A 17,845-nucleotide genomic window follows, 5' to 3' on the forward strand; every position below is an offset into this window, starting at 1 on the left:
GTAATGGAAGGATGTTGCATATCAATCCTATCATAGATATCATATCTGGTTTTAACCTGAACTCTCCACCCAAACACAGCACCAGTTTTAGCTCAGTTTGATGGTCCGATCATGTAGTAGCACGTCTTGCCTTGACGTGTCACTACATGGGAAAGATTGGCAAACTGTGTTTGTCTTACGCACAACAAGACCAGGTGACTAAATTTCAAACTCCAAGATACATTGAGCTGTACCTAAAGTCTAAAGTCCTGTGTGCGGTCAAAAGACTCCGTTGCTTTCAAGGTTTCCAATTCCAAAGTCGCCAGCAGCACCCTATCAAATGGAAACAGTGTTGTCACGGTAACAGCAGTGATGTCATTTACAGTTACAGAGTTACAGCAATGGCATCACACTTTTACATTACTAAATATACATTTCTGAATGATATGAACCTTATGAAATATTAATCAACTAAGTCATATTTGGCTTTCAAAGCTTATTTTATCTTTTAGTTAATATTAGAACAATTTTAAATTTGATTACAAAAGAGCCTCATTACTAGTGATGTAACAGACAGGATATAACTTTAATGTAGGCTGAATACATCCGTTCCCCTAATAGGATATATAAGAATAAGTTTTAGACAAGGCAACTTTTTTTTATTTAGCACATTTAGTTCCCTTCCTAAAGACATAATTAAAAATATGACCAGTTGCTGTTGTTTCTCACACCATCATAACCTCACCACTACAATTACTGGTGAAATGTGGATGCAGTTACTCTCATACGGAAGAGAAGAAGCCGTATGCTGTGATAAAAAACATTTTTTTTGTTAAATAATTGAATAAAATGTTCGTATAGTTATTTCTAAAGGGTTATGTGGGGATCTACTTTCTGAGAGCGTGGGCGAACGTAGAGGGACTTCACCTCAAGATACGAGGTTGTGCTTCGGCCGTGAGAAAAAAGCTAAGATGGCGTCTCGTCAAGAAAGATAGGATGGCCAGAAGAGAGTGATGATGTTTGTCGGAAATGATTAATAACGACATCATTTATTAAGTGTGAGACTCTCGCTTGATATGAAACGAACATCTACTATCAAGGTTTTCGTCCTATGTGTTTGACAGAACGGAGTATATGGAACACTGAGACCTGAAAACACTCAACTTTGCTAGCAGCCGTAGCTAGCCAACTGGACCGAACCATAGCCACCAACGTTAGCTAACCACCAGTCATCACAACAACAGAGGAAGGAGAGCAGCCACCGTCCCTATCACACCCCGGGACATCCAAGTGTCTTTGGGTTAGTCACGGAAATATAACAAATACAATATATTTGGTCAAGCACTGTGCCTCTGTAGCCTTTTCGATATTTTTTGTGCAAATGATGTGGCTATGTTGTGCTACGGTGGCTGATACCGTCGACAAGCGGTGTGTAGGTTACCGGAGTCTGGGTTTCCTCTGCCAGCATCAGCCAGGCAGTGAGCTAACTAACGCTGGTTACCTAAACCGTGGGAGGCGATGGGATGGGGCGAAGCAAAAGTGGAGGCCGCAATGCTAACCGCTAGCCTCGAGCAGCGTTATCGCGACCGAGAGCTTGGAGCATAACATTGACCACAGATGGATGCTATCAAAGAAGATGAATGATTAAGTCAGACCTATTACTGAGTAACCGAATTTACAACTTTTGTCTTTTATTGTTTCCAATTAAGTTTGTTCGCCGGAACGCTTGGGTTAGTCCAAACCTACGTGTACTATCTAGCTAACAATTCCCAGCTAACTGTTAGCTATTTGATCTAAGTTCAACTAGATGCAGGAAATCACATATGGTTTTAGTGTTACTAATATTGGGCCTCGCGGTTAAGTTTTAGTTAGCATTTTAGTGTCTTTTGTCGTGGATAATTATATTTTTAATGGATTCACCCCAAGGCCACCTGCAAGAAGTGATGCCTGCATGGCTTTCCTCACCTTAGGGTTCATGGCCTCCACGCCATTGTTTGTTTGAAGGCCCACGGAGCATCAGAAAGCTCGGGACACGGTCGAATCCCAGCATCGGGCTCTGATCATTTATGAACAAATTTAGCATGGAATGCTTTGGGACCAAATCGAGACCCTCACCACACAAGTTACATACTGTGTTGCGTAAAGAACGGTTGTGGTTACATATGTACTAAATTAAAATATTATTGTCCTGCTGCTGGTCAAGCTTCTACATTAACTCTTGACAAATGCCAGTTTTGACTCAATCTTCTCTCTCTTTGTGAATTCACAAGGAAATTGTATTTGTTATGTGTTTCTTTGGTGTTGGGGGAGGGGGGTGGAACAAGGAAGACATTGAAAACAAGCTGGTCAGGGCTTCCACATGTCTCTTGTTGTCCACCAGGAGCTGTGTGAAACAATTAATTATAAATTTAGATGATTTGTTTGACAAATTCAGTTAGCTTAAATGTGGCCGGACTGGTGTTAACACTTTACATTAAGCAAATGCTGTCCGTAACCCTAACCCCAAAGAGGAACTAGATTTAGTAACGCTAAGGTATGACATCGTTGTTATCGCTGTTATTTTGGATGACATCATTGTTACAACTTGCTTATATGAAGACATCCCTTTGTTGGCTCTATGACCTCATTATTGTTTATTTAAGCAGCTTTAGGTTCTGATAAACTGTTGACTGCGACATTTGAAGCGACTCAGTTTTCTGTCCGTACATTGCAAATTTGTTTTTCGAATTAAAATTTGCCAAGAAGTGGCACATCTACACTGATGAAGAGGTGCAAGCGAAGGGGTCGTGCGCGTTCAAGTTCATACAAGTATGAAGTTACTTAAACTTCCAGAAAAGGATGTCACCGACCTCCACCATCAAGAAACAAGATGTACAAGTCTTGAATAGAAATAGAAGAAACAATTTTACGATGTCTTTAAACAATATAATTTATGTATAAAATGTGCGATCTACAAAAAGTGCTCTAGTCATTTAATTTGTGAAACTGGTTTTAATCTGTGATATCCGGTCTATCTTGTGACTCCTGGCTTCAGTATAGTCATCTATAACCGATCATTTGGGACATGTTGATTGTTAACTGACACCAAAGTCGATTGCCAATCCTTGAGACTGCAAAAGTTCATTAACTTAACTTGCCTTGCATTGTGATCTCTCCTGTTTTCAGGGCGATGGAAGTGTTGGAAGAGTTTGTGCCTCCTCCGGAGTGTCCAGTGTTTGAGCCATCATGGGAAGAGTTTCAAGATCCCCTGGGCTACATTGCCAAGATACGACCTATTGCAGAGAAGTCTGGAATCTGCAAAATTCGCCCTCCACCAGTAACTATTTGCTTAAAGTTGGCTCATGTAGTACAACTGTTTATATGCAATATTTGGCCTGCTGTTTACAAGTTGATTGAAATGTGCTTTCTCCCGAAACAGGACTGGCAGCCACCATTTTCAGTGGAGCTGGATAGTTTTCATTTCACACCTCGCATTCAAAGGCTTAACGAGTTAGAGGTGGGAATCGCATTTCTTTTTGAAATGGTGTATAACTGGCAAATGATTGAAGTTGTAAATAGACCTGTTCATAGTAATAATTGTGGTTAACCATCTTATTCACCTAACTCCAGGCGGAGACCAGAGTGAAGCTGAATTATCTGGACCGCATTGCCAGGTTTTGGGAGATCCAGGGATCCTCCTTGAAAATACCACACATTGAAAGGCGTATCCTTGACCTTTTCAGCCTGTCGAGGGTATTTCAATTTAATTGTTTATACTTAAAAGAAGTCTCTTTATAGTGGATGCCTTTATATGTACTTGCATGGACTAAAATGTTTGTTGATGCTCTCCTGTTCCAGATTGTGACAGATGAAGGCGGATTTGAGATGGTCTGTAAAGAGCGACGCTGGGCACGCGTGGCCCAGAGGCTTGGCTACCCTGCAGGGAAGAACATCGGCTCTCTTCTGCGCTCGCACTACGAGAGGATTGTTTGCCCCTTTGAAATGTTCCAGTCTGGTACCAGCCTGCCGGTAACGCCACATACATTCTCCACTCTCTGCAAGTTAGCAGAAGAGACCGATTCATAAAGTCCACTTACACAGAGTAGACCTGTAAATAGTAGCTTAATAATTGTCATTCATTTGCACTTCATTGGTCGGAAGCAAACTATCCATTTAATATATTTGAGACTAAGTCATCTGTAGTGTCTTTTGCACTTTTTTGTTCTAAACTGATCCAACCTTTACTTCATTTTCAGCATTGTAAGCCAAAGCACTACGACGGTGAGGATGTGGATAAGGAGTACAAGCCGCACTCCATTCCCTTGCGCCAGTCTGTCCATCCTTCCAAAATAAGCAGCTATGGACGCAGAGCAAACCGCTGCCAGCCTGATGTGAGTGTGAGAATCGATGTTATTTACTAACCTATAAGGTCATCACAACTTTCGATACTTGTCCCTTGTATGTCATTTTGGGATCGACGTCAGAGCTTGTTCTTGTGCCCTGGGATCGTCCATTACGTTTCAGTATTTATTCACATTTTTGCAACATATTTCCATTTATTTGCGTCCTGTACAGTGTGATAGTGTCGTGCTCAAACTTGCTACAACTCCGACTGTTTGTGGCAATATCACAACTTCAGTTTATGTGGTTGTTATTTCATATGTGCTGACATTAAGTCAACAATCAAATATGTAAAGTGAAACTAATGTTGGGTGGAAGTATTACTGTTGTGACTTTGTGATAAAGGTCATGGATGTCACAATGCACACTTAAGGGTGCATTCTCAGGGAGCTCAAACGCTGACATGGAATAAAAAGCATTAGAGCACAACAAAGACGGTCTGCTGACCATATGTCAGAATTAGATATAGTGCAACTGAAAAATTACAATTTGGATGACAAAGGACATAAGGACAGTGTGTGTAATTTTATCATGCTTCAGTAGGATAACTTAGTTCATCTAAAGAGCGAAGAGAAAAGTAGGCATTAAGTCTTATCTAACTTCTTATTGCTTGTATGGTTTCCCACAGGACTAGTGACCTCATATAGATATAGATCAATACCCTCATCACTTCTGTGGCCACGTCTTAACGCATGGCTCTGAGATGGGAATATGTGGGTATATTTATTGATGCACTTTAATTAAATATGACCTCGACGTACATAGTTACTTGCTATTTCAGATGGTTGCTATTTTTCAGAGTCCTCCACTTTGCCACAGAGCAAACTATACCACCACATTCATCTACGTGCCATAGTTGCTAATTGCAGATGCAAGATTTCAAAAACTTTGTAAAATCTGCATATCCAAGAATTACGATTTTTTTTAAAGACAATATCAAGCGCAGCCAAAATGGTGATGGTAACTATTATACTACTACTATTATAATGTAGTTTATTTCAATAAAGCTATTTTGTAGGATTTGTCCAAAAGAGAATGAATAATTCATGTAGGTCCACTCTAGGCTATGACTCTCAACATCCAGCTTTTCTACTATCAGTTGATATTTGAAATGAGTTCCACATTGAATTAACTTAATGTACAAATGAAAAAGGCAAGTGTAAAAGCACAAGGAACAAAATACAGGAAATGAACCAATGAGTCTCGAGGTTAAAGTTCCTTGCCCTATGAAATGGTGTTCCTTCATGAGAAGACTGCTGATCACACACACGCACACACACACACACACAAACACACACACACACACACAGACACGGTCTGAATTTCCTCACCCGTTACTGCAGATTCAGCCATAACAAATCCATCAAGCTTTTCATATCAACAGAAGAATAAATGAATAAAGACAGCAGGGTGTCAAGACAAAATCATAGAAATACAAACTAGCGACCTCCATGTGTGCGTTTGTTAGATGACCAGCTTCCTGTGTTTACCATGCTAACATGGTATTTCCTGTTTTCCTGGTGCGTTGCCTATGGTGTGATGGGAGCTTTGATGTTGCGCTCAGTGCATTCTAGCTTGCTTGCTTACTTTCTACCCCTCCATGCTGCTGTGCTTAGCCGTGCTGTGTCGTCACACTTTGCTTCATGGCTGATTTTTTTTAATCCATGTTACCTCTCCCACCCCTTCCCATCTCTGAAGCAGACCAGACCAAAGTCCCACTTCATGAGCCACACATTTTCACCACTAGGCTACATTCATGCTGCTAACACGCAGGCCGACCATGTTTCATTTTCTACCCCAAACCCCTTATGTTATCGATGACCAACCCATATTGCTTTCAGCTAGAAAACACATTTGATTTTACATACACATGGGCACAGAATATTAACAAAGGGGCATTAAGCTCTTGTGACTTAACTAAACTATGAGACTTTGAATCTCACTGATTAAAAATGTAGAATGTGTTGTAACATTTCAGTTTTGTAGTCATATTATCTGAAATCATCACGATAGTAATAGGAATTACAAGATCCATCCAGTAGATAATGTTTCTATAGTGCAGGGGTCTTTGCCCAGTAGCTTCATAACCAGCATGTCCCACATTCGCAGCTCCACTGCTACTGGCTGTATATGCTGATAAGTGATTATGACAACACCTCAGTCCTCCTCCTAAACTAGACTGGTGTGTATAATTTGTGTTGTCACAATAGGGAAAAAGAGAAATGTGGAGAAGTGTTTCAAAAAAGCATTTCCCCAGGAATTCCCCCACAGTGACAAGATTTGACCAACTTGACCAGTTTCTCTGCTGAATCTCCAAAGTTACATGCAGCTGAAAGATCAGATCACATATAAGAACATTTGTGCTGCTTTGTAAGCATGCTGCTTATTTGGACCCACTGCATTCTTACAGAGAACCACAGAAAAGACAGAACTGCGGGGGCCAATATGCTGTGTCAGTTACACAAGTGTAAGAAAAGGACAACTACACTGACATCAAAAATGATGACGTGACCATATTTACATAAAACAACAATAACTATTATGAGAGAAATGGCATCAGACATTGTATACAGACCTGCTTGTGTGTGTCACATCAAATCAGTTGTTTGATGACAGAAGTGACCAACCGCAGTAGGCCGTATGCAAGATAAAAGGGGTTTAACTGTTAAAAAACAAAACTGAACATACAGCAAACATTTTACCAAGAATAAGACATTTACGGTCCCTATTGGATCTTAAGTGTGAACGTGAGCCCTTTCCCTTTGATGTGCCCCAGTAATACTATCCACAAACTACTGGCTCTGTTCTCTACGATCCCTCCCTTCCTTCCTCCCTCTAGCGCCTCCCTCTGTCCTCTTGTCTTAGTTTATTGTTGCTGTTGTTGTCTCCCCTTGCAGGGTCCAGAGGATCTGGTCCCCCATCCTCTCGCCACTGGCTCTCAACTCATCTCTGCGGTACTGCCTCTTGAGCGCTTGAGCTCACCTTCCACCCCTGCTCTCTTCTGCCTCTGTTCCTAGACCGCTTCACCCTCTTCTGGCGTTGTCTAGAAGTTCTGTTTCTCATTTAACATTTTCATTAAAATTCAACCATACCACCTGTCATTCTTTCTGAACATGGGCTGACTGTTTCAAACGTATCACCAAAAAGGAAGTGAGCACGAATCACGATTGTCCTTTAGTTTTAGACCATGAATTCAGAGGTTGTTGGAACTTTGAGGATTCTTAGTAACTATTTTCTGTTTCTGTTCCCGTTTGTACTTAATCGGCTTTCCCAACTTCTGGGGTATTAAAGGTCCAGTTGTATATTGGATAAAGAGTAGCCTCATTTTAGACCATGGTGTTCTGGGGGAACTTAAGTGTTTTTGCACATTTTATAGGTATGTTTCATAAATGTAATTTTTGTCAGCGTGCTTCTTGGTCAGGATTTTCTGGCTATATTCAAATTTGGGTCCCCATGCTAAAGTTATCAGGTGTCCTTTTAAGCTCTTTCACAGCAACCCTTGCCAACACTTTGATTCTTTCCCTCAGTTGCTAAACACGTTCTTATCTAGTCTAACCTGTGTGGAGTTCTGTAGTGTGTCTCACTCATGCTCTTTCTCTGTGGCTGTACTTGAAATTCTTTTTCTCTCTGGGCTGCCCGTGTGCCTGTGCTGTTCTCTTCTTGCCGTCTGCTCCTTAAAGCAGCTAACACTTGCTGCATGCTGTCCTTCTCCTTGACTTAACTGCAGTCGTTAAAATAAAATCAGAATGCCTCTTACTGAACAGTAAATAAAGTGGACCTGGAGGGCTATAACCGGCTGGATTGCCTTGTGATGAAAGTGTGAAGAGGTCGTCCACAATGACAGATGACTGTTGTGTTGCAACTGCTGGTGATTGTGTGTTATAATGGTGGTGGGTCCTGGTTTTTAAACAATCACTTTGGTGTGTAAGCTAACATTCCCTTCATTTCTAACCTAGCACAGCCCCCTCTTGTGATGCAGTGCTATGCATTTATTTTCTCAGACTTTGTTATGTATTTGACCCAGACCCCTGCTTTGCTCTCTTTGTGCCTTGGAGAGGAGTTATATTCGCTCACGACCTTCATTCCGACTGTTTACTGTTTCCACAGCCTGAACCCACAGAGGAAGACATAGAGAAGAACCCAGAGCTGAAGAAGCTGCAGATCTATGGAGCAGGTCCAAAGATGATGGGGCTCGGACTGGTGGCGAGGGACAAAGGCATCCGGAAGAAAGGTGTTTACCTGTGACCATGACCTCATTTCAGCAGGCTGTGCACTGTAGAGATTGTAGTGGCGATTACCAACCACCTCTGATTCTCTCCTTTTTTAGACGAGCTGCCTCAAACTATTACGGTCAAAGATAGCGTGCCTGCAGCAGCGGTTACAGCTTCTCCTTCACGTGCACTGGAGCCGCTGGAGCCTCAAGACAAGAAATGTGACATAAGCATGTCTATCCCCCTGCTCCCTCCCGCTACTGTCACAATTAAGACTGAAGTTAAGAAGGAGGAACCAGAAGATGACGATGTAAAGGCCAATGACCGGGAGCAAGATTTTAAAGATGGACCTTGCACAAAGATGACCATGAGGCTGAGACGCAACATTAACAACCCTCAGTGTGTAAGTAGGCCAGTTGATGCCCAATAAGAGGCTAGGTTGCGCTCTGTTTACTTAATGGACTATATTTAGAGTTGGCTACATAAGCAGGCAGCACAAGTGGGACTTGAATCAAGAAATTCAGGCAATAAAACAAATGAACCATCACATTAGAGGCATTTAAGACCACTGCTCCCTTAAGTGGGACTTAAATTCGGACTCTTAATAATGCATACCTGCATAGACACATCTGTTTTTTGGACGTTAAGTTATGAATAGCATGTGCATATCTCAACTCTGAATAGAGCTCATTGTGAACAGGGTGTGTGAAACCAGCTGGAGTGGAAAGGTAAACATTCTTGAATTCAATTGTTCACAGGTGGATTCCTTTGTGTGTCGGATGTGCGGTCGAGGAGATGACGACGAGAAACTTCTTCTGTGCGACGGCTGTGATGACAACTACCACATCTACTGTCTACTGCCCCCACTCGTCGATCCACCCAAAGGCAACTGGAGGTGTCCTAAATGTGTGGCAGAAGTGAGTATAAATGATGCACAACAGCACTGCGCCTTCTCTCATACCACGGAATGAATCTTTACATTTGTGTCTTACCCTTCAGGAATGCAAGAGGCCAGCGGAGGCGTTTGGCTTTGAACAGGCCACACGCGAATATACGTTGCAGAGTTTTGGGGAAATGGCCGATGCCTTCAAATCAGATTACTTCAACATGCCTGTCCATGTTAGTACACCCACGCATTACCTCAACCGTTCATTATAAAACATGACTCTGCCGGCCCTGTCATAATGTGGAGAGACTTGACTTGCTGACTGTGCTTTTATCTGTGTAGATGGTTCCCACTGAGCTTGTGGAGAGAGAGTTCTGGAGGTTGGTCAGTAGCATCGAGGAAGACGTCACTGTCGAGTATGGAGCCGACATTCACTCCAAGGAGTTTGGCAGCGGCTTCCCAATGAACAATGGCAAGAAGAAGCTCACAGGGGAAGAAGAGGTACATACACACCTCACCTCTTTTTGATCTTATATTCAATTGATATTAAGTATTTTAAACAGTTTCACACTAAAATAATGTTTCACTCCTTTTATATCTGTCAGGAATATGCCCGCAGTGGCTGGAACTTGAATGTGATGCCAGTACTGGAGCAATCGCTGCTGTGCCATATAAATGGAGACATATCTGGGATGAAGGTGCCTTGGCTTTATGTGGGCATGGTGTTCTCAGCCTTCTGCTGGCACATTGAGGATCACTGGAGCTACTCCATCAACTACCTACACTGGTACGTCGGTTGCAGCTGTTATGTTAAGGCTGTAATTGTGTCACATAAATGTTTATTTTGAGTACAAGACTGTTGCGTTTCCTCCCTGTTCTTAACAAACCCTCCATTTGTCTTTGTCCAGGGGAGAACCCAAGACATGGTATGGTGTCCCTTCTCTGGCAGCTGAGCGACTTGAGGAGGTTATGAAGAAACTGACCCCAGAGCTGTTTGAGTTCCAGCCTGATCTTCTGCACCAGCTGGTCACCATCATGAACCCTAATATCCTCATGTCTCACGGTGTGCCGGTCAGTCTCACACAAACAAACACACACACCTGGATTTTGGTTTGGTAGAACGCTTCCTTTGTCTGACATCAGTGAATGATCGGCAGGTTGTACGGACCAATCAGTGCGCTGGTGAGTTCGTCATCACCTTTCCCAGAGCCTACCATAGCGGCTTCAACCAGGGATATAACTTTGCCGAAGCTGTTAACTTCTGCACTGCAGACTGGGTAAGTGTAAGAGATAAACATTCTGTCTCATGCCTCTGTCTCGTACTGTCCTCAGCCCTGGATTTGACCATGGTTGCTCTTCTCTGTCCCTCAAAGCTGCCTGCTGGTCGTTCCTGCATCGAGCACTACCGGCGTTTGAGGAGATACTGTGTCTTCTCCCATGAAGAGCTCACCTGTAAAATGGCTGCTAGCCCAGAGAAACTTGACCTTAACCTGGCAGCAGCCACACACAGAGAAATGTTCATTATCGTTCAGGAAGAAAGGAAGCTGCGGAAGGGCCTGATGGAAAAGGTGAGAGGATATGGATTTTGTTGACTCTCGTTGATCTCTTTGGCTTTGAATCACAATATTTTGATGATTTCTTTGTTTGCTGGTTTGGTAATGTGACTATTCATTGTGCAATAAATGTTTTCTCAGTGACATTTCATACTGTGAAGACTGTATTAAAACATAATTGTAATGTTTCTCCAGGGCATTACAGAAGCAGAGAGGGAGGCATTCGAGCTGCTGCCCGACGATGAGAGACAGTGTGATAAATGCAAAACTACTTGCTTCCTTTCTGCTCTGGCCTGCTCAAACTGCACTGAGCGTCTGGTGTGTCTCTACCACACTCAGGACCTGTGCAACTGTCCAACAGATAAACTCTACCTCAGGTACTTTTACAATTTGTTACAGTAAGCGAGTGGTTTGCAAAGTCTTAAATTCGTCATTGTCCATCAAACAGCAACAGTGGTGCAACCCACTTTCTCATTTGTTCTCTTAAAGCTGTTGTAAGCTCTTTTCATCTCCCATCATCCCTCACAGGTACAGATATACCCTGGACGAGTTGTTAGCCATGTTACATCGATTAAAGGTTCGCTCTGAGTCCTTTGATTCCTGGGCAAACCGAGTAAAAGAGGCACTGGAGCAGGAGGAAGGGAACAAGATAGGTAAGAAATCAGAATCCCACAAACAAATTATTCAAATCATGACTTTGATTAAGCATTTTAAGAATAAATGATTATTGGCCTGCAGGAGTGGATGACCTGGAGGTGCTGAAGACGGAAGCAGCAGAGAAAAAGTTCCCCGACAACGAACTTCTTCGGAAACTCAACACTGTTCTTAAAGACATTCAGCACTGCCAGCAGACGAGCACTGAACTCCTGAGTAACTCAAAGACCACGTAAGACACAATCCAAACATAACACACTGTTGTTTAAACGCCGATGCATTCTTCTCATCTACGTTTATTCCTGTCTTTCAAGTGAAGACAAGATGACACTGGCAGAGCTGAAATCCTTGGTGGAGACGATGCTAAACCTGCCGTGTGTGATGAGCCGGTTGGATGAAGTGCAGGTGAGAACAAAACAAACAAGATCCTTTCTTTGTTTCTTTTGTCCTTCAAACGTGCAACTGTGATTGTATATTAAATGAACCTAGTCTTTTGTAATTTTCAAACATTTTATATATGTTGATTCAATCTGTCATTCAACCGTCTTCCAGGTGGTCCTGCACACAGTGGAGGACTTCCAGACGCAGGCTCAAGTACTTGTCAACGACAAAGACTGGAGGAGGGACTCTCCGTCAGCAGAGCAGCTGCAGTCCTTGTTAGAGCAGGGGTCCAAACTACCTGTTGAGGTGCCAGAGTGTGAATTGCTGCGGGGCCATAAGGAGCAGGGCCGCTGGCTTGCAGAGGTGAGGTGCACCCTGGGCACAGAAGGAGGAGAGAGACAAGAGGTGACCCTGCCCGTGCTGAGAAACCTGTTGGAAGCAGGCTGCAACGTTCCCCAGAGTGTGTCTGTGGAGACGGCCATGGCGGAGCTTCAGGAGCTGCTCACAATAGCAGAGCGTTGGGAGGAGAAGGCGCAGATCTGTCTGGAACAAAGGCAATATAAACAAGTCACACTACCAGAAATATTTTCTCTCCACCAGCCAGAGGCTTTCATTTAGATCACAGCTCGTCTTTCTTTTCAGAAGGCATAATTCCTTCTCTTTGTTCTTGGTGTTGTGCAGGCAGAAGCATCCTCTCTCTACCTTGGAGGCCATAGTGAATGAAGCTCAGCTTGTCCCAGTCAAACTGCCAAATATCCTGGCTCTGCAGGGTTGTCTAAACAGAGCGCGGGCTTGGGTTACAGACCTGGAGGAGATTCAGGTAAATGAAGAAGCTACAGCCAGACTTATCGATAGCTATGCCCTGTCTTTGTTCTTTTATTCCCATTTCAATTAGCCTCTTTTTCTTCTCTCTCAAACAGTTTTGTGTTTTGCTGTCTAACACCCTGTACATTACCTATGTAAGATCCTGGCTGATCTTTTCTAAATGCAACTGAAGAAACACCTTCATGTCCTTGTAGAATGGGGAGCATTACCCATGCCTGGATGACCTGGAAGGCCTGGTGGCTATTGGGAGAGACTTACCAGTCTGCATGGAGGAGCTGAGGCAGCTGGAACTGCAGGTGGCCAGCGCTCACTCCTGGAGGGACAAAGCCAGCAAGACCTTCCTGAAGAAGAGCAGTCAGCACAGTCTGTTAGAGGTAAAGCACCAGCAGCTACTGAGATCTGATCACAGCACAGGCAGTATCCAGATAACAAAACGTGTCTTTACACAAGTCCCGTCAATAAATGTCATCATCCAGATACAGTATCTGCACAGTGCCATATCCTATTAATGTAAAGTGAAATAGGAGCTTACATGGCAAGGGTACGAGTTGTTTCAGAGGACAAGGAGAGGAAGGAGCAGATGTTTATACTCTGACAACACTTCATGGGTAATTAGCAAGACAAACTAATATGGAATCAAAATTAGATAAAATTTGTCTTGTCAGCATTGTGCTGCGACAGATGCCAACCGTTAAGTCTTGTTCTAAGTTCCCTTTTATTTGTAAGTCAAATGTTATCTGAAACATTACACAACGTTACATTACAAAAGCTACATTCTCTTAAACTCCATGTGTGTGTGCAGGTGCTGTGCCCGTGTGCAAAGAGGAGAGAAGGGCAGAAGGAGATGACTGAGCAGCTGGACGATCCGTTGGATGATCCTGATACCAACACACTCGGTCTCTCTGCTCACGACCTGAGGGACCCTGCAGCTATTGTGAGTTTGCTGAGCACGTCTCTGTTGACTTTTTGTGCAGATATTTATGGCCGTATGATTTACACGCTCTGGAAAACTGAGCCACAGAAGGCAGTTAGAAGAGCGCCACGAAAATGAGCTCTGTGGTTTCACGACGTGTCAAATTACAATGACAAGCAACACTGAGGCTCTTTGAGCAAATAATGCAACGTTGTGTCGTTAAATTGTTGTGATGAATACATGTTTTCATTGATACTGAGAACTTAATATTAAATTCATGAATAATTGATCTTAGAGGAGCCTGTGTGTTAGATGTGAATTAGTAATGTGAGCCGTGTTTCTCTGCTGCGTCTTTAGGTGATGGCATTCAAAGAAGGGGAGCACCAGGAGAAGGAGGCACTGCTGAGGTTACAGAAACTGAACATGTGTAAATCTGGACTTAACGCTACATGCCACAGGAAAGACAAAGAGAATGGGGGGTGGGACGACACCATGGAGGTGGACACGCCCAGTCGCTTAGAGAACTCTGTAAAGGAAAACGGTAACAGCAGCCACGCCCACACTGCCCCCCCTCAGTCGGTGTGTGTGTGCGCCGGGCAGCCTCGACTCCCTCAGCTCCGCTGCCATCTGTGTAAGGACTGGTTCCACGGTGGGTGCGTTCCTTTCCCGCCCTTGCTACCCGCCACTGGACAGTCGCATAACCCCCTCTGCTGGTGGGACTGGGACTCTCGCTTCTTATGTCCACGGTGCCAGCGGTCACGGCGTCCCCGCCTGGAGACCATCCTGGCTCTGCTGATGGCCTTGCAGAAGTTGCCCGTGCGTCTGCCTGAAGGAGAGGCGCTGCAGTGTCTGACAGAGAGAGCCATCACCTGGCAGGGCCGCGCCAAAGAGGCACTGGAGAGCCCAGAGCTGCAGCAAGCGCTAAAGATGCTGCAGGAGCTCAAAGAGACTCTCCAGTGTGAGGCACAGAAGGACAGGATAGAGAAAGACACGGGAGGGAACTCGGTGATTGTTTTGTCCGACTCTGAGGGAGGGGAAGGAGAGGACGGAATCATCGATCTGACAGAAGAGAACTCGCCTAAAAAGAACACCAAGGAAATCAATGGCTCTCAGGTAAAGGATCTACTTTACCTCATCCCTTATTTCAGGATGAAATGCTCTGTAGACTGGTTACCCTTGCACCTATTTCATATTTTTACTTGATAACTGATAATCAGAAACGATCAATTTTGTTCCAAGGGCTACAATTGATGCAGTTTGACAGATTGATGATATTTTATCCTCTGAAGTTAATTTCATATCTCTCTGGTTTGCACACAGGCTGGCTGTGAAAACGGCATCAACAAGAAGTTAAATGTTCCAGGTAAGTGAAGTTGTCCTTTAACTTAGTGTCCATAAAGGACATTTGTCCCCTGCATTGACCACTGGGTGTAATGAGCAGCCACAGTGCGGCGCCCAGGGAGCAACTCCAGGTCTTGGGTCGCTGCCTTGGTCAAGGGCAATGGCAGTATGAATGAGTGTGGTAGAATAACAGCAGCAGGTAATGAGACTCACGAGACCCCTGAATGTTTTGGCTCTCCAGACTTTGCAGACGTGGAGTCTCTGCTGCCGCTCGTGCCGACGCTGCGGGGTGAGGTGGTGGATCTGTCTGCGGCCACCAGGAGGCGCTTAGAAGAGCTGCAGCTGGAAGGAGATCTGCTGGAGGTGTCCCTGGACCAGACACACACCATCCACAGAGTCCTGCAAGCCGCCTCTCTGCCGCCCACAGAGATCCTCCACACACTCATTCAGGTCAGGAAGATACACTGAACTCTAGTGACCGGCCACTCGGGAATTAGAATTTTGTCTACTTTTTTGCAGATAGATATTAAAATGTTGCTCTTCTCTTTCTCTTTTCCCGCAGATCGAGATCGAAGAGCAGAGAAGAACCAGCCGTGGACGGACAAAGGAGTCCAAGAGGAAGAGGAAGAGCCACAGAGGCGGTGGCGTTGGTGGTGAAGAGGCAGGGGCCAGGTCGCTCGATGCCTCCGAGTCGAAGAAGACCCGCCCCCTCAGCCACAGCCCCTCTCCTCTCTTGCCTCTCCAGACGTGTCCAGAGGTGACGTGTTCTTGTCACATTATAATGCCGCTTTGTCGCATTTACACTTAGTAGTAGTAGTAGAGAACATACAAATTTGAATCCCAATTGATTCCCTTCCTCTTGTTGTTTCACAGATTTTGTGATATATTCAACGCTGGAGCTTTGTAGAAATGGATTGGTCAAACAGAGGAATAGAAGGGACAGATCATTCTGTGCCAGGCGACTGTACGGAACTCAAGAAAGATGCAGGACATCCCCCTGTACCTTCCTTCCCTTCTCACGCCTCACACTTGCAAACACTAACAAACGAGAATTCTTCGTCGACACTCCGCCATCTCACCCTCCACTCCAACCATATGACTTCTTCATCCTCGCTGTATTTCCCAACTTTATTCTTCCCCCTCTCCCAGATCCCTCTCTCTCTCTCTCTCTCCCCCCTCCAACTTACAATGGCAAGAAAGCATTAGTGAATCATTTGGAGTTGTAGAATTTCCCATCAAACACACTCCAGTCTTCAGTTCCTCACCTAAAGTTAAACTCTGGGAGCGTTGGGACGACGTTGCGATTCCCGGGGAGAACATAACGTCTGACAATAACAGGTCCTGGTTACTGAGACAAAGATTCGCTCAGGTCAAACCAATCGCCGCCCGATCAAAGCTTTAGACAAACACGAAGCCGGATAATGGCTTCAGATGCATCTTCAGAAAGGCCTCGGCGTCCCATCAGCCGAGAGGCGGCACCGTATCCTGCAGAGAAACTGGAGTTGCAGTTTCACGCGGCCGCCATAACCAAAAAACCAATAGGATGAGGACGAGTGTGGGGTTTGTTTTTTTTGAAAGGCGGCCGACTCAGTTACCACTTTGATATACCAGAACTCCAGAACTCCCAACGTCATTCCAAAGGCTTCACTTTGGTTTTCCTTGCCATGCCTGTATTAATACTGTCAAGGTTGATGTGGGACTTCACCCTAATAAGAGTGTGTTCGGGTCCTGAGATGTCTGAGGTCAGTCAGTATGCTATGTTATCCCAACTGTATTAAGCTATTTTGGACTGGGGCGCGTTACAACACTGGCTGTTGCTGTTTTTGTTTTGTTTTTCTCGTTTCACATGAGCTCAACCACTGAGGTAAGATGAACTCTTTTCTTTCTTTGTTTGTTTTTCGGTTCTTCTGGGCTGAAACGGGGGGAGGGAGGGAGGGGGGGTTCAGACAGCTGGTCTTAGATAACGGCACAGTGTTAACACTCGTATTTCTTAGTCGTATTGAATCTTGTGTTTTCTCGATGATGCTGTTTTTAAGGGGGACGTAAAAAAGTTTTCAGAAATAAGCCGGTGAGACGATTTTTTGGGAAGTATGGAAAAAAACAGGCATTGGTGTTTTTTGGTGCTACTTTCCCCAAAATGGATAACCGTACCTCTTTGGCTTTGTCTTTTCTCTCTCCACTCCTTGTTTTCTTCTCTTTTTTTTTTAAGCTCCCACCCTCCACTCTGTTCTGTTTCCTTTTTTTATTTGACCTCTCCCTCCCTCCCTTCCTCTGCAGAAATTAAGGTAACTTCACTGTAAACTCACTTTTGTCATGTTATATTTTGTTTTTCTGGGGTTCAGATTATATTATTATTATTATATTATTATTGATATTGCAGACACGATGTTGTCAGGAGTTTGTGTACAAAACTTTTCATTTTAATGTTGCCTTTGGTTCTTTTCACTCTTGTTAGAAAAAATAAAGGTTTAGAATTGTTTAGGACCTGCTGACTCGTGGTTTCTCTCTGGAGTTCTGTCGCTTTATATATAAAGATCAAAAGTCGACTCGTAATCACAAAACGGTGTTCATGATCATCTTGTTTATTTAGAAAAGCTTTCACTGTAAAATGCCAGACACTGGACAAGACAATATCGAACAAACAAGCACACAGATTCACTTTCTATGCTAGAAATGTAAGCTGTTTTTATAGAAAGTCACATCCACAGTTACACTATGTCAT

The 17,845-nt window shown here is 43.9% G+C and overlaps 1 protein-coding gene across 2 annotated transcripts; it reads left to right on the forward strand.

Moving 5' to 3' along the window:
* Positions 1-937: 937 nt before the first annotated feature.
* On the forward strand, positions 938-17,607 carry kdm5c (lysine demethylase 5C). Of its 2 annotated transcripts, XM_076166385.1 has the most exons (29): positions 938-1,279; positions 3,145-3,295; positions 3,398-3,475; positions 3,589-3,711; positions 3,817-3,987; positions 4,215-4,349; positions 7,257-7,313; positions 8,467-8,590; positions 8,687-8,973; positions 9,329-9,487; positions 9,570-9,689; positions 9,799-9,957; positions 10,062-10,243; positions 10,365-10,527; positions 10,614-10,733; positions 10,830-11,024; positions 11,205-11,386; positions 11,538-11,662; positions 11,748-11,895; positions 11,978-12,068; positions 12,216-12,598; positions 12,726-12,864; positions 13,064-13,243; positions 13,672-13,803; positions 14,140-14,895; positions 15,103-15,145; positions 15,365-15,573; positions 15,686-15,880; positions 15,997-17,607. In XM_076166385.1, the coding sequence occupies exons 2-29, from the start codon at positions 3,149-3,151 to the stop codon at positions 16,003-16,005; spliced, it is 4,812 nt and encodes a 1,603-aa protein (XP_076022500.1). In that variant the 5' UTR covers positions 938-1,279; positions 3,145-3,148; the 3' UTR covers positions 16,006-17,607. The 2 variants fall into 2 exon arrangements, with proteins under 2 accessions (XP_076022500.1, XP_076022501.1); XM_076166386.1 differs by lacking the exon at positions 7,257-7,313.
* Positions 17,608-17,845: the final 238 nt, after the last annotated feature.

The sequence above is a fragment of the Genypterus blacodes genome, unplaced genomic scaffold (assembly GCF_046128005.1).
Source record: "Genypterus blacodes isolate CSIRO-AG114 ecotype Tasmania unplaced genomic scaffold, CSIRO-AGI_Gbla_v1 ptg000156l_1, whole genome shotgun sequence".
Lineage (NCBI taxonomy): Eukaryota > Metazoa > Chordata > Actinopteri > Ophidiiformes > Ophidiidae > Genypterus > Genypterus blacodes.